Here is a 17,460-nt window from a genome sequence, read left to right on the forward strand (position 1 = left end):
AACGCTCCACCCCGTGGTTGTTCTGAACACGTGTCCACGCCCCACCAGAGTGTTGTTTTGAGCTCCCGTTAGGCCGCGGCTCATCCCCATGTCTTGTATTTAATTACAGCTCGAGAACGTCCCACACTCCTGTGATTTATAGAGTTAGAACGTTAGAGTTAGGGGTGCTGTACTGAGTTACCGATAGACCACGTCTTATCACTGTGTTTTGTATTGAATTTCTGCCGGACTCCACCCATCTCGTGTTTTGTATTGAGCTACTGTTACAGAACGTCATATCCTCGTGTGGTGTATCGAACTGCCGCTAGACTGCAACTTATCACGGTGTTTTATATTGAATTTCTTCTCCACGCCCCATCCCGCGTCGTTTATTGAGTTACTGTTACCCCACGTCTGTTACACAAACAACAAGAGATATTCACCTGGTTCACTTTGGTTGTGAGAAACTAAGGCGAAAACAACAAGAAAACTGTCCAGGAATTTTATTTGGAATTGTTGCCATGCACAATAACCATGGAGAATTGCTTGTCAGCTATCATGTTCATACTCAGCATTCACAATAATCAGTTTCAGTTATGACCGAAAGGTTCAGTGACAGTCTACTATAGCATTTCTTAAAAACAGTCTACACTTTAAGTGATTAAGAAATAGAATTTAGCCTTCTTTAGCCTTTCCGCAACTATATCCATGAAGTATACAAAACGTGTTTCAATCTTTACAGACTAAATTCTACAAATGTATATTTGTTATAAACTACATGCGCAATACGTAATGTAATGTATATTTCAAAAGCCATTGAGGAGTAACAGTGTTAAAGCCTATTTATGGAAGTGTTTATGACTCAGTATCACATGTGCACGTATCTGAATGAGTTGAAGTGTTGACTCAGGGTTAGTGAGTGACTTCCTATATTTCGGAGAGATCCAACGCATCGTATCACAGCTGGACATTAAAGTGAAACCCATCAATGCGTACGGCAGGGTCCATGGTCAAATCGCCCCGATTATACATACGTGGATGGACGGATAAATGTTACGAAGCAAAGTCTAGACGTTCATAAGAATCGTCTAATAGTGGGTGTCGGCTTTAAAGGTTTCGCTATACATAAAAAGTGCTTACGCAGTAGATTACACAATGCCATTTATATAAAGTGGTCAGATGTAACATGTTATATTTGAGATTACACCTTGTTAGTAAGGTACAAATTCTATTTTGTTTAGTTGAGTCCCGTCCGGGATTCGAACCCATACCCTCTGAGGCAAGCACCTAATCGGCAAAATCAGCCACCTGACCCGCTCACCCACCGTGACCTCCACAAAATGACAGCCGGACAACTGGTAGTCTAGACTTTCTAAATGGCATTGCGCAATCATAGTTTTCGGCCGTGGGAGCCGCGCCAATTAACACTTATCAGAGGGGTAAACAAAGCCCACAGTCTAGATGTGTGCTGACGATTAGGTGCCTGACTCTGAGCTTGTGGGTTCGAATCCCATATGTAACTCAACTATAAAAAGAACTAGAATTTGTACTTTACTAAGAAAGTGTCATTCCCAAATATAACATATGTTGCATAGTAGTGGTAACATGTCACAGTTATCCGGAATTAGTCTAAAGACAATAAAATATTATACATGAAAGATTACATTTTATGCACATGATAAACATAGATAATTTGTAAATGTATGTATACTGGTGATTGTTAATATCATTATGATGTTAATAAGTTAGGAATATTCTACATCATACTGATGATAATCGAACTACAATGGTCGTGGATTTTCTCAACTGAAACTCTTAGAAACCCAGGTCGGGATTAGGCTGGGCTGTACCCTTTGCCCAGACCCCTTATGCTTTAATCCATGTAATGTTTAGAAGCTTCCACTTGTTACTATGGTAACTGATAATAATATCTGGAATTAGCGCACACCTTAACCATATGGCAACACCACCACCGCTACGTCATGTAGACGCAGGAATTACTGCCTATTTTCAAGTTATTATATATTGCAAAGGAAACGCAAGTTTCGAAAAAATGAAAAAGTAAGCGTTTACGTTTAAGTCTTATATTTAAAAACTTGACAAAAACAGAGTTGGGTTTCTTTTGCGATTCAGTAAAGTTTGCCTCCTTTACTAACAATGTGTCAGGAACAGTGTAGAAACATCGCACGAAAAAGTACTTTTGTATGCGATATATCAAGTCGCAGCGTCACGCTGACTGGCCAGGCCTTGAAGGTGAATCATATACAAGGTTGTTTGTTTAGCCAGGATAGTTTATGACTTACATCCCTGATCAAACAATATGAAGATTATAAAAATTCTGCGTGGGTGTTAACAACGAAACATTATTCATTCTGAGTTGCCCGTCTGAGGTCGTGCACGGATTTGCTGTTTGGACTGTCTTTGTTGTTGACATCCTTGTACCTCAGCTTCACCGCTGCGAGAGACGTGGACCTGAAGCGATCACGTACAAAGTCAAATGTCTTCGTCGGTTTCACGTCGTTGAAGATCTGGCGCTGCATTTTAATGGTAGCCGGTTTGATTGGTTTGCCTCCGTTGTCATGGTTACTGAGAACCTCATCCACAACTCCCTGCACCTGCAACAGTTGATGAAGATGAAGTGAAGAGGGCAGATTGCACACGTTGGAAGAAGGGTGATAGGCCCTATTTAACACAGACTGACAACAGCAGTGGACCAATAAGAGCATCATCTCATACCTGCATTCTGGCGGGTGGACACACTTTCGGTTACTGTGCTCCACATTGTATTCTTCAAATATAGGATATATTGGAACATGTCAAAGTAATATTCAAACCAACAACATTGTCAGATCGAACAAACCACATAGTCAGATCGAACAAACCACATTGTCAGAACCTGTAAAGTACGTAGTTATATCCGTTTCATAACGAAAGGTTACCATGGTTTCTAAACTAACAGGTCTGATTGAAGAGGTTTACTCAGTGTAACGGCCACAGGACCAAGAACATGTAATAACGAAGAATGTTTCCATACAGCGAGTGGTGGTGGTGGTTTAAAAGCTGTACAGCTGAAGGATACCCTATTATAGTAGCGAGAAACGTATAGATAAAGCTTCTTTGACACATTGTGAACACTTGATTCAAGTCAACGAATCTTCAGAATCGAGTGTATAGACAAACATGTGTTTGTTTTAATTGTTATCATTTGTATGCATGGGTAACATTTCTCTCACAAATCATAATAAACAGGACATCATTTTGTATTTAGTGGACATGCGCCGGTGGCATTTATAATAAAGAACGTTTTCAATAAAAACTAACGGGTCCGACGAACAAAACCTTTATCTATCAGCACTAGTAAAAACAGCACCAGAACATGATCGCTACAAACGTGAGGAACCATAAATGTTTTGACCATTTCTTTCTTTTTGGTCCTTGTCAATTTGATGCTGCGTGAAATCCAGTTCAAACTGGCGTTCAGACTCACTCACTAACTCACTCAGTGGTCATTGAGGTCGGTAAATCTTACCCAGCCGTAGAGAGCTCCCACCCCCGGGCTGACCATGCCGGCTTCATCTGGGGCATACATCTCAAGCAGCTGTCGTGCACGTGCAGCAATTGCTGGGTCAATGGCGTCGATCTGCACCTGGTGAACCTTCTGGTAGAGCTTTATGGATCCTATCATGACGCATCGTTTGTGACTCTTTTTCCACCGCTGAATACAAAGATATATTGAAAATGGGCAAGAAATTCTGAATGAACTCCGGTAATGCTATCTAATTTCTTTTCTTAATCGTGCCGGGGCGGTGGGGTAGCCTAGTGGTTAAAGCGTTCGCTCGTCACGCCGAAGACCCGGGTTCGATTTCCCACATGGGTACAATGTGTGAGGTCCATTTTCTGGTGTCCCCCGTCGTGATATCGCTGGAATATTGCTAAAAGCGGTGGTAAAACCAAACTCACTCACTCACTCACTCACTCTTAATCGTGGCACTCAGGTTTCTGCGTTTTCCTTGGAGATTTGTACATGTTCGCCATGTTGTCAAAACCTAACATTACGTCATGTACACTCCGGGAAATAATCTTGTATGGAACATACAAAACCAGTGACTGATATTATAATAGATGACTGATGTAATAACGTTTTTAATTGAGTATCGATCATTTCATTATCACACGCTATATCTGTTTACCACACTGACCCGCGTCTTCCCCTCATGGTGATTCATCAGAAGTAACATTGCCATGACAACGTGGTGAACGAGCGCCGGGGGTTTGACGTAACGGATGATCTCCGAAAGAGTTGGCACGTCAATACAAGTCGTTGTCATCTGCACATGCAAACGTTGAACGTGTTCCGAAGCCTTGAGCCTTGCACGTGCAAGGTCCATCTCGTGCCTCATCTCCGAGGAGAAACCCCTTCTGTCTGCATCGCTGACCTTTACCTTCAGTTTCTTGAAGTCGTTCCTCTGCAGAGTGTCCAGGATTTCTGCAACAGTACATGCACAAAGTGCAGCGACCTCAGAGAATTAACTGTTCTGTGCTTTGGGAACGTCTACAGCTCCAGCTGACAGATGACTGTCACAAAGCCTTACTTCTACTTGAAGCCTGGGGTGGTGGAGTAGCTTTGTGGTTAAAACGTCCGCTCGTCACGCCGAATATCCGGGTTTGATTCCCCACATGGGTACAAAGTGTGAAGTCCATTTCTGATGTCACCCACTGCGATATTACTGGAATATTGCTAAAGGCGGTGTAAGTCCACAATCCCTCACTGTTTGAAACCTTACCTCAATCCAAGACCTCCCATCCCCTACCCTTACCCCCGACTCCTGTGGTGGGCCCACGTTTCGAAACGACAACAGATTGTACAATCATAAACTCAAGCCTGAAACTGCCTTCCCTTTTGACGAGATTTTTATTCCAAACATGGATACGATATGTGAAATTTGGTGTAGTAGGGTGTTAGAAAGACTCACTAACTGACTGTATCCAGCTACTCACCGTCTCTGAGGTTAAGGATAGAGAGGATCCTTCTGGCCTCCTGGAACTCACGCCTGGAAGTGTCCAGCTCTCGGTCCTGGAAGTCAGACATGGCAGACTTCAGCTCGCTCTTGTCCTTCCGCTTGGTGGCGCCCTGTAGACGTTTCAGCAGCAGACGAACTGGCAGAGCTGGACAAAAGACAAAGGAGGACGGTATATATGTACGCCAGACCAACACATGTAGTGGCATGGCTTGATGAAAGGAAACAGTTACATTTATGTATTTGTACACGATACTTAAGGAAACAATTGTGCTACGAATGAATCACTGTTTGCTCACCTCTTTCCTAACATGTGCTATATACCCTGTATATCCGGGTAAGAACTGATCTTCAGTAATCCATGCTTGTCGTAAAAGACGACTAACGTGATCGAGTGGTCAGACTTGGTTGACACACGCCATCGTTTCCCAATTGCTTGGATCTACGCTCATACTGTTGATCACTGGATTGTATGGGCCCAGACTCGATTATTTACAGACCGCCTCCATAGAGTTGGAATAAACTTAAACTCACTCACTCGAACACTATTTACTAATAAACAACCATACAGTACTGTAACGCAGACGTCATCTACGGGTAAGCGATCAAGTATGAACCACGAAATCCAGTCACTATTTGCATAAACAACACAGGTGGTTTTGGCATTGTATCTGATTGAGAGACTAACTCTGACTTCCCGGAGATCAAAGCTACCTACAAAAGTCCAGAATAGTCCTCTCCTCTTCTCTTTGTTCCTCTTCCCGTTGCCTCCGCTGCCAACTCTCAAAATCACTTTCCTGAAACAACAGTGTTCTGAATATTATACTACACATTGTGGCCTCCTTGTATGACCACAGTATGAAACCAAAGTCGTGTTTGAGCTTGAAGTACCTCCCACTGGAATATCAAGTGATAAAAAGACAGCATTACTGATACCAAAGAAAAGCAGTGTTGAGACGTGAACCTACCTATGCATGACACAATCACTACCAAATACCCCGGCATACCATTTCACACCCCCACACACACACGTCCAAGTTATATTATCCATTTCTTCTACGAATGTACCCGTGACAAGTTTCATAGACAAACAATTTCAAACACATGTACATGTATGGAACTTGAGTGGTGTTGGGTAGGAGTTGGCAGCAGTTGGGTAGGACAAACCTCTTCCAAGAACACCTAGTGTCACCACTGAGTCATTCACATAATTATCAAAATGATGTTGCCTATTTTCCCAATGAAATCTGTCTCAGCAGATTATTTTCTAGCGTTGGACACCTACCTCATCATCTTCGTACATCTCTGAATCCGAGTCCTCTGATGAATCTTCTATAGCAAAGGAAACCTCTTTCTTGTTCATGATCGGCTCGACTTTCTCCTTCACATCGACGTCTTGGTCTGTATCCTCAGCACCTTCCTTGGCGGTGATGTCATTATCTTTCAGCTCCTCTTGTTCTCTGGGAATCTGGGATACACCTTTGTCTTCATTCTTGGATTTGGTATTCTTCCCCTTGATGTCGTTATCAGTTTTAGCAGCGTCGGGAGCATCTCTGACTTTGGAAGTAATGCCTGTATCGTCCACTCCGTTATTTGCACCATCGTCGGTTGGTGTGTCCTTTGCAGCTGACTTTGGTTCTCTGATGACACTATCTGAGCTGCTGCTGCTTTGCATGTCCCTTGGTTTCCCATTTATTTCAGCTGTGACTTGAATCGTGGTTTTCTTCACTCCGGCTCGCAATGTACTGGTGGAACTGCCAGTAAGTGACCCTGCAGGATCCACCTCACTTTCTGTTTCAGTCTGTCTGTCCATGTCATCTGAATCCCCATCATCGTCAGCAATCTGTAGCGAAACATCATCCCCATCGTCGCCGGTGACAACGCTGTCCTCTGGTGGATCGCACCATTTCCCCTCTGCTTTCAGCTTCTTGATTCTCTCCCTGGCTCTTCTGATATTGTACTTCCTCTGTTCCTTCTGAGAGGCGTACTCACCTGACGACAGCACCTGTACAGAAATCAATGATTAGTGTATATGACTCTAATTTGGGTTGTAATATTCATGAGAAATCTCGATTGTACAGTTGTGGGGATATCTTGAGCATATATATGTTTCAGCAGTATTACAGCTGTATGATGTTGTTTGTAAACAAACTGAGTCTGCGCCAAATATCTAATAATGTTTGTAACCGAATTAGACCATTTGAAGTCTAAGATGGTACCTGGTACTGAAGCAAAGGACGATACTCTCCGTTATATGATGCTTTGACTATGATGGACGAGCCCGCCTGGTCACCGTCCACCATGATGTCCCCTTCCCACAATGCACCATCTTCCGTGTGGAGATGCTGCCAGTCGTCCCCATCCAAGACTGCGATATCATCAGCGCCAGGCACAGTGAGTTTGAATTTGAGAATGGACCCTGCTGGCAGATGTTTCCTCTGGGGTCCGCTCAACTTGCATCCTTGTCCCCAGCTGGGTAGCGTTACTGGGAACTCAGAGCAGTCTTTGTACGGCCAGTGGCAGACGACAAGAATATTGTGAAGCAAATACATTCCATCTCTCTCTTCTACTGGCCCTGTGACGTCATCAGACAATGTTGACTTCTTGTCGTCTGCTCTCTTACCATATAAGTTAATGTTGTAGATTCCATGTTTTGGCAGTTTCACGGTGAACGTTACAATGTTTTTATCCACGGTCTGTAGCACAAAGTCCGACACATCTTGAATGACACTGTTGAGGTGATGTGCGACGTCTGCCCTGACAATCACTGATTTGGTCGTCTGTACTTTCACATCTATCCTGCCAGATGGGGACGAATAAATCAGAGCTGCCTTCGGACTGATGACACGTATTCCAAGTTTCCTCAACATCATTCTAGATCCAATTCTCCCGTTAGGGATTTTAGGCAAACTGAAAACAGATTCGTTTGGTTCTGAGCACCTTAAGAGATAATTGCATACATGAATGAGGTGTCCATCACTTTGTTCAGGTCTGGCTAATATCTTGAGACATGAATCTCCGGCTACCGTCGGCCTGGCAGTGAAAACAACCTTTTGTTTATCCAACTTGTGGACGACACACGATTCAGGACAACTCGTTCCGCTGCTGGATGTTACCGCGTGAAAGAAACTGAGGTTATCTGGCACTTTGAACACAATTTCTGCTTCTCCATTTTTGGTCTCAACAATGCCACAATCGTGTGTGACTGGCACCATCCCCACAGCCTCCACGTCAGCTCCTGGACCCCATTCGCTCCTGTCATTGTTGGGGTAGCATTTGAAACCCGTCAGTCCTTGAGAACAGGAAATCCCAAAGGAACACAAGTGAGGTTGTTTCTCCATGTACAGATTCCCTGACTTGCCCCGTATCTCTATCACGTATTTGCCTTTTTCAGTGAGATTCACAAGAAACGTGGCACGACGGGAGTTCAGTGAGTTCTCCAAGAACACATTATTTTTAAGACTGGCATTTTTGGACACATTGCTTTTCTTTGATTCCACTTTACGGAGTCTGTAAGAAAATTTCATTCCTGAACCTTTACGGAAGTTCACTTTCAGTTTACACATCCCGTTTTTAGTGGGGACAGTAATCTTGTCCTGTGGACAGACGAGACTAAGACAGAAGAATTCAGGTTTCAGGTACGGCATAGTGAGATACTCCGACTTGCTGACGAACCTCGGTAGAAGCTGCCAGTAATCCCTGTCAGGGAAGTGGGAGAAGATGAGGTGCTCTGGGTCGGGAATGAAGTAGAAGTGGTTGAGGTCGGCAGCGAAGGAGGAGCTGGAGTCGATCTTGTGTAAGTCTTCCTGTTGACGAAGGTCTTGAGTATCGTGCCATAGTTTGCTCCCGAGAAAGCAGTCGACCAATCTCCACTCGCGCCTTAGAAACACAGCACACCAGTTATGCCGTTCCGTTTTGGTGACAGTCTCACACGGTTGCTTAGGGAATACTCTCATCAAACCAGTGATCTTCACGCACTCTATAGACGTAAAGCTACGGAAAACAGACAAAACATGACATGACACCATTTAATGATTGAACCCTACTCCTAACTGTAAAGATTAGTGTCATTTGGTGGCGGGGCGGTGAGGTAGCAGCGAAAAACCCAAAATACTCACTAGTATCGTCTACCGCTTTCAAATACACAGAATGAGGAAGAGTCGTGGTTTTAACGCCGCTTTGAAGATTGTCTTTGAAGAGCGTCAGTTTGTAAAATGGTGTAAGAGGGATACGACCAAAGGATATTTGTCTATTACACTTGATGTAATGTAATGCCAAGCACCGGCATGAGTAGGACTAACACGTTTATACATATGTAATTTAGTTGGTTCCTTAACCCCGCACTCAACAATATTCCAGCTACAGAATGAGGACTGTGATTAATGGATATACAACTTCTTTTATTCAGTGAGTGCGGCGTTTCGACATAGATACTAATGTCGTTGTCAGGCAAATACTACATGGTGTTAAATTTTAAGGAGTGAATATATACATGAATTGTTGTTACAATGAATGAGAAGAAAATGAGTTGTTCATACAATTAATAGGGTCGATGTACACAAACTGATGGGACGCCAGTGGTCATCAGTCGAAACGTCGCACTCACTGAATGAAAGAAGTTGTATATCCATAAATCATAGTCCTCATCCTTCATCTACTCAAGGTCTAGAATGCCTATCAAAGATTCCTGTAGTATTCCAGCTATATGACGCCGGTCTGTAAATAATCATGCCTGGACCAGGCAATCCACTGGTCAGAAGCTTCAGCACCAATCTACATACTTGTGATACGACGACACCTGTCAGCCCGATAGTTGCCTCTTACGACAAGCATGGGTTACTGAAGACCAGTTCCGACAGGATCTTCACGGGTATGATGACTTGTACTTGACCAATAACAATTAGTGACATGAAGACACAGATTCAGCTATCAGAAAAAATGTTGGTAGTACAAATCCATACATAGGTAGAATATTACATGGTACCCCCTCCCCCCACCCCACCCCCCACCTGTATAACTTACCCCATCATTTCCGCGAATACGTCTGTATATGATAGCGAACCCCTTTTCAGGCGTTGGAGATACACCGTGGTATAGTCCTGGGGAATGTCCACCTGCCCGTTCTGGGTCACAACTTCCTCCATTGTTTGGAACGTCAACCAGCGGTACAGCACATGCGCCTCCTCAACTTCCGTCTCCGCCTTTTCCACGAGGTACTGGACCAGGTCAAACAGAGGCTGCTTCAGGAAATCTCGGGGCATCTAGGTTATTAGAGTTGAGTGAGTGAGTTATGCACAAGGAATGTATTTTATGTTATATTATCCCCTAACAAGCACTCCAGATTGTACGAACTTATAAAGCCAAAATAAATGATAAATAAACATCATACATGTATATAGATAGCCGGAACCCTGGGCTACGATGACGCGCTTCATTTTATTCTTTTACATGTCTATCGTAAGTTAGAGTTACAAAGGCTACCTCGGTACCCGTGCTTAACTCTCGTGAAAAGTGGAACTAAGAAGAACGAAACAATGTAGCGTTTAGACAACTAGAAATACAGAATATGATTAAACATCAGTGCTCATGATGTCAATCACTCAATTGTCTGGTCCGGACTCGATTGAATCATACAGCTCGAAAAGTACCGAGGGTGATGTTAATTACAAACAAGCAATAAAACTTACGTTAAATACATGTTGGTCTAATTCCCTAATCCTTTCTCTACTGAGAATATCTTTCTTCGAGATTTTGGGGGGAGAGGGGCAGATAACTCCGTCATCATCTTCCGGCCACTCTATGTTCAGCTTCCGGTAGTCCTGTTTAACTTCCTGCAGCATGGACTGGGAGGGGCACCTGTCCGCGTACCCCCTGTCCTTCATCACCAGCTGCAGCTCCTTGTAATAACCCAGTACCTCCTCATCCACCTCCATTGGACGCAGGGGGATCGGGGTGCGGTTGGACGCACGGGACCTTGGCATGTCCCCAGGGGGTGGGGTTTTGACGCTCATTTTGCTGACGGTGGACATACCCAGACTAACGTTGTCACTTTCACGCTCTTCCCCCGGGTAGGGGGACATCTGGCGGACATTCTGGATGGTCAGTTCATCGTGGTGTTTGTCATTCACTAGTATCTGTGAGGACAGAAATGGACATACAGAGAAAAACTTTACATGTTTCCATATAATAGATATGGTCTGTTTCTATGTAAATTGAGACACTATGGTCCTGGCTTCCAGTACCGTATCGCCCTTTTAAAGATCGAGGTCACTTTAAACCCAATACTCGATTGTCGAACCATCTGTTTCATTTCATGTTATTGTCCAAGATGTTGAACGATGCTGATATAAACTGGTTTGTCGATTATATCCAGGCAAACGAACTTTTGTTGCGTCTACCCGTATGTTAAATTTTGTAGATAATTTCACATACTATGATTTCTATTTCGTGTCACAAAATCAACCCACCCGTGAAGATCCGGGTAAGAAATGGTATTTAGCAACCCATGTTTTCGTAAAAGGAGACTAACAGATCGGGCCGTCAGGCTCACGCGTCATTGTATTCCTTAGATCAAGCTCATGATGTTAATCACTGGATTTTCTGATCCAGATCTTTACAGACCGATGTCGTATAGCCGGACTATTTCCAAGTGTGGCGTTAAACAGTAATGAATGAATCAATCTGTCAAAACAGCCAACCAAACATGAACTACAGAACAGGTTTTGTTTATATCGGGGAGATGGGGGATGGTATATTATTGAGAACAACACCCTGCTAAAAGCATTGGTACTACAGCACCTGTGTTGGACTGAAGCAATGTCCCATTGAGAGCTGGCAGCTGCTGGCTTTATGACGAACACAAGTATGTGTTCTCGGGGTCAACTTTTTACATTGTAGTATGTGTAGAAACATGCTAGGCAATACAACCCGATAACGTTTCTTGGTATAATACGAGTAGACCTTATCGGCGAGATGCCATGACACGTTGCACGCATGGGTGTGACCGAATACTTAGTAATATTCTGTTATGACCCTTATGAACTCTGGTCGATCCTAATATTGATTATTATTACAGGACAAACGTGGACATTTCCAATATATCTGTGTTCGCTTCATTAATCATAAGTCATTTATCATAACTTATCGACAAGTCACATGACTAAGTACATATCAATATTTCGAATATAAACTCGTTCTTTGATGACGTTTTAACATTCTGACCACGTCAAAGATTACATCCTGTAGTAACTGTAACAGTGAATAGATTTCACCTTCCACAGACACTTCTCTACATACAAATTATTGTTTATTCAGTACGTCTTCATAATGCATTGCGTTTATTTCTGTATACGAATGGTCTGGAGATATGGTAATGGTGTGCTGAATGTGGGTACAGTCTTCGTTAATACCACAATCAACCTCTTGTATAAATACAACGTGATATGCTGTTGTAGGTGTATGTACATGGTGTAATGATACAACGTTTGTACAACTGGAAGCAGCTCGGTAGAATGATATCCCTCTATATTCAGTATATATCCAGTATAACACGCCTCCAGGGTGATATATACATGATAACACATGTGTATATAATCATGATAACAATAACACAGTGACTGCCAACATACCGGTGTGGATGTACCTGGGATCTCCAGGCTTGTTAGGGACGCGTTACAGGAAGACGTTGTGGTGTCCATTACACTCAACACACTTGGGGTTCCGGTTGTGCAACCATTGATCGGTGACGGGGGAAGGTGGGAACAGTGGGGTGGGGGTGAAGGGATAAAGATAGTTGTACTGTAAACCTGGCCATAGTGATTCAAAGAAACGGTGGTGGCAGGTTGTGAGAGTCAAGGTTTACAGTGGGTGACCCTACCTCGACAAACTTGTCTTATTTGTGAAGCTCTAATTAACAATATACATGGCGATTTTTTTTTCAACTGCGAGAAACATGGTTGCGTTTGTGAGTCCTACAATGTTACTACGGTTTCAAAGTGGTCACGTGATAACGCTAGGGTTAAAAGATCCAGTTTTTGCGACAGGCTCCGATAAAAACGACCCTTGGATAATCTGTTACTTGAAAGTTTCCTTTGAACAGTGTTTATGTGTTCCCTGATAAATACCTTTCTAGATTGTGAAACGTTTGATCGTTTGGAGGTCTAAATACATCTTTACTCTCCAGTTGTAACTGTATAAATTCGCAGCATGTAGGATCAGTTCGGTGAATGCTTTTCGTTTGTCATGTGTGAGTGAATTTAGCTTTACGCCGCACTCGACAATCCAGTGACCAACAACATTAGCATTGATCTGCGCAACTGGGAACCGATGACATGTGTCAACCAAGTCAGCGAGCCTGACCACCGTTCCCGTTAGTCGCCTCTTACGACAAGCATAGTCGCCTTTCATGTTGTCATATGTAGTAAACGTTACTGGAATGTTAAAGGTATTGTGAACATTACTACATGTATATGAAACAAACGGGCATTTGATGATTGGCTAATTGATTTCTTCAGGACGTTAGAATATCTTCGTTGTCTTCATTAACGGGAGTCTCAGTTCAAATCTCGAATAACATTGAATCACACATGAGATTACCGATGTTTTGCGAATTCAAATGGACGAGGGGAGATAACTCTAAATCTTTTTTTTTTCTTGTCTGCAAAATCTAGCGGTGGCTACAAAAAACATTGTACCCGTGCTTCAAATAATTCATAATTCACATCGATGTATTTGGTAAGGTATATGCGTCCATCTGGGCCCAAGGGTTGATGTCCCCAGGATGTTTGTTCATGTTCCCTGAGCCCGAAAGAAACATCGAGGGTACATGAACCCACGTTCTCCTCGTGACCAGTAAACAACCCATAGTGGACACCTTCAACTGTGGAGTCAATAGTATCTGTTATGAATTAGCATTTGAACCTGCTTCAGAGTGAGCCAACATTAGCTAGCTAACATTATGAGAAAAACCCGGGCTTGCTCATGATTGTTGCGAAAGGTTTGAGCAAGTCTCCAGTATATCGTACTGTCTGTATCCAATCCTTTGATCGTTCAGCAGAAAGATTCAAATATACAAAACATTTCAAGATTCAAGAATATCTTGCAGGGTTGCAAACTTGTGATACAACAATATCATTTCAACGAATTTCAATATTCCTTTCCTGAGATGAAAATGTTTTCATCGATGAAGATTATAGTGAACCTACTTGTGTTCACCTCTGAATTAACAGTCAGTGATCAGAAACAAAAACTGGTGTTAGTCACTGTTTGGTTTACAAAATGTATGAATAAAACTTACTCGAAATACCGATGCTTGCTTCTTTGTTGCCATGGTGATTGTGTAGATATTAACTGCAATCTGCGATACACTACCCTCTCCACGTGGAGTCACAGCCCTCGTGGCAAGAATTACATTAAATCATTTAATGTTAAACACGTAATGTTATCTTTGTGATGTCGTGCGCTAGGTGTTGCCGGTAAAGGCGTTCATAGATACGCATAACAGTGAGACTCCCTTGCTACCCAGTATTGGCACATAGGAACGACGTAAGTCCCACCGAAACATTTTCTCCTCTTTGATAAGATTCTTGGACAGGAACAATATATATGTCAAGTCCTAGTATTGAATGATTATTTACGCATTCCACTTAATCAAACTGCGTGGGTTTATTCACAATTACACTTCTTAATCACAGAGCTAGGTTTCGCCAGCGAGTACTCGCCATATGAAATAGCGATATATCAACTTCCCCGTTGCCAGCCTCGCCATAGTGGCCTTTCAAATGCGCTGTTAAACCTGCTGATTAAATTACAAATAGTTCGTTACGGGTTAGAAGTAAGTACGAGTGATAAGAACTATTATACGATAATCAGTTGACACCAACTCTTGTTTAAAGTGTACGTGATACAGCGTTACTCAGATCCGTTTGTTAAACTGACCGAGTTGAAAAACTCACAAAACAGAACGAATTGTTATAAACCCACCTTTGATGGAGTCTTGTCGTCTGCTCGAGCACGTGACGTCACCTCGAACGGTTTCACGCTGGGTGATCTACTTGGTGATTTCGAGAACAGATTACCCATTCTGTCGTCTGCTATGTTCGTGGTACGCTCCTCCGTGAGCAGACGACACCACCCTGGTCAGACATTGTCACATGACCAGTATTTGGGCTTGGACAGTTATTACACGTCCAAAAATGTCACAATTTTTCTTCATTGATTTTACCAGGAACCCCCGTCTGTTCGTCCAACAGCCAGGCTGTCACAGGTACATGCAGTTCCACCTCCCATTCATAGGGCTGTGCAGTTGCTCGATGACCCAAAGATACGGAACAAAACCTTCTAGGACCTCCTTTGTTGCCGGTCCACTTTCTACTGCCGCCGCCCTAGGCTTGTGTGTCGAAGGCTGCCACTCTCAACCTATCGGTGTATGTTATCAACACTTTTCTATACCTGAAATATCAGAAACAACACGAGTCACATGGGCTTGATTAATTACCCCAGCCGCCATTCAAGGCATTTTAAGTGACCGTGTTATGGAACTCTAGCGACACCATGCAACGAGAGCACGGAACGAGACCCAGATTCGTAACCAGAGCATCTTAGAATTGTACGTACGATTCTACTTCAGAGAATCCCCGGAGTGAAAATTGTATTTAGTTCATGAATTTCTGTCCCTGGAGGAATCACAAGCACAGGAGAGGTGCATACAAGACCTCGTTGTTATACCGTGTTTAGCCTTTCGTTGTCGACCATCTATGGCATGAATATTATTTTATGCCCTTGTCTAATTGATCCATTATTGCAATATTTTCAAATCGGCAACGTATATGATGATGAGAAAATGAAACTGACTGTTGTAAATATTAGTTTCGTTATGGTTATAAGTGAGATGAGCGATCAGCAAATGCAGGCATAAAAGGAGAGGCAAGCACTAAATGGTGGATTCTACATCTCAGTTAGCAGTACCCATGTCGGATACAACCATTTGCATTGATACAGGCTGGCCAGTAGCGGCGCATTGATGATACCAAGTAAATGGAAATAATCTAAGGATGTTACAAATGTCACTGAATGAACTGACTTGCTTCAGTGTAATAGTTTTCGAAGATTTAGATATGATTACAGTCAGAGCTTTTGAATAAAATACCTGATTAAGATATTGAAAAAATCGAGCATTTAGCCTCCGATCTGAGAAATATATTGCACTTTCTAACAAATGTAATGTCTGGAATTAACATAACGGGTATCCGGGTACGGTTGGGTAATAAAGGGTGGGGTACCCGGGTAGGACCGGTCCCACCCCTAATATGGGCAACATGAGTTGGCTTGATTAAACCCGTTTGGTCAAGCGTAAACCTTTGGCACTATACAAAATAATAAGCACAAAATACAACCTTAATATGGCGTTGTGGCGAGAGGGAAGGCATTACCCATGCGCGTGTGTTGCTATAATTACATTTTTAGACATATCGCTTTACCTGTTCTAATTAATGCAGGTAAGGAGGTTCATCATAGCAGTCTGAACATGAAACGGAGATACATGCCACAATATATTCTCAATAACCAGTCAATAATTATTATATTGCGTGTGCATCATTGAGCCAATGAAACAACATATCTTTAGCTTTAATGATGACATCACTCAGTCGTTGCTGATCCCATGACACTTGGTGACCACGTGCTGTCATTGGTCAACTGAGGTCAACCTTGGTCGACACGGAAAGAACAAGGTCGATCAGGGTTTTCAAACAAGGTCCAGGAACACGTCCTTATTCTCATTGTTGAATATATAGTTTAGGTCATGAGCTTGTATTGTAAAGAGGTGTCTAACACTGGTTATGTCTCACACTAGCCCAGAATCAACCAGGACAATCACCTCACAGAGGAAACAACTTGTCACAAATCCCCGTCTAGCTGCCAAGCAACTTCAACGCTAAGCTTTCGAAAACGCTTGAACAATTCACAGCAACCTCCCAACGAATGAGATTCACACTCCTGTGTCAAATGCAGGTGATAAATACCAGACCTGCCATAAACAAGTACCAACCAATCTATATTCATGTATTACCCGATGATTATGCTGTTATAGTGCCTTCGAGAGTTGATTTGGTCTTTACGTCCCATCGGCATTATTCCAGTCGGTTAGTGAAATATAGTCTGTATTCATAAACTTACAAGTGCGAAGCCTACACTAAATTTAGTTGAGTTTAGTTGGCTTTACGTCACTTTACTAAAGTCGTCAAGAAGATTTTACGAACGATTGCACGAATAAGGGAAAAAAGAGACATGGACAATTTATGCAGCTTTGTTACATTTGTAGACAATTGGAAAGTGAGTTTGTACATGTATGCAAGATGTAGTAAGGCTGCTTCTTGCCGAGTGGGAATAGATTCCTGCTGCTTCAAGATGGGTACAAACTTCGGCTCCTGATGTCAATCAATGAGTTGTCTAGTTCAGACTCGAG

The 17,460-nt window shown here is 42.8% G+C and overlaps 1 protein-coding gene across 1 annotated transcript; it reads right to left on the reverse strand.

The window, feature by feature from the left end:
- Positions 1-465: 465 nt before the first annotated feature.
- On the reverse strand, positions 466-12,699 carry LOC137272742 (uncharacterized). Its single transcript, XM_067805126.1, has 10 exons — positions 12,626-12,699; positions 10,685-11,131; positions 10,020-10,258; positions 7,217-8,990; positions 6,283-7,002; positions 5,716-5,794; positions 4,978-5,145; positions 4,179-4,465; positions 3,509-3,694; positions 466-2,594 (listed from the first exon to the last, which is right to left on the reverse strand). The coding sequence occupies exons 1-10, from the start codon at positions 12,692-12,694 to the stop codon at positions 2,343-2,345; spliced, it is 4,221 nt and encodes a 1,406-aa protein (XP_067661227.1). The 5' UTR covers positions 12,695-12,699; the 3' UTR covers positions 466-2,342.
- Positions 12,700-17,460: the final 4,761 nt, after the last annotated feature.

This window comes from Haliotis asinina, chromosome 2 (genome assembly GCF_037392515.1).
Source record: "Haliotis asinina isolate JCU_RB_2024 chromosome 2, JCU_Hal_asi_v2, whole genome shotgun sequence".
Taxonomy (NCBI): Eukaryota; Metazoa; Mollusca; class Gastropoda; order Lepetellida; family Haliotidae; genus Haliotis; species Haliotis asinina.

Coding starts and splice junctions, on each gene's coding strand:
- LOC137272742 (XM_067805126.1), bottom strand. CDS start 12,694: ATGGACACCACAACGTCTTCCTGTAACGCGTCCCTAACAAGCCTGGAG. Junction 11,132..12,625: donor TCCCAGGTACATCCACACCG/GTATGTTGGCAG, acceptor CTGTCCTCACAG/ATACTAGTGAATGACAAACA. Junction 2,595..3,508: donor TGGGAGCTCTCTACGGCTGG/GTAAGATTTACC, acceptor CAACTGTTGCAG/GTGCAGGGAGTTGTGGATGA.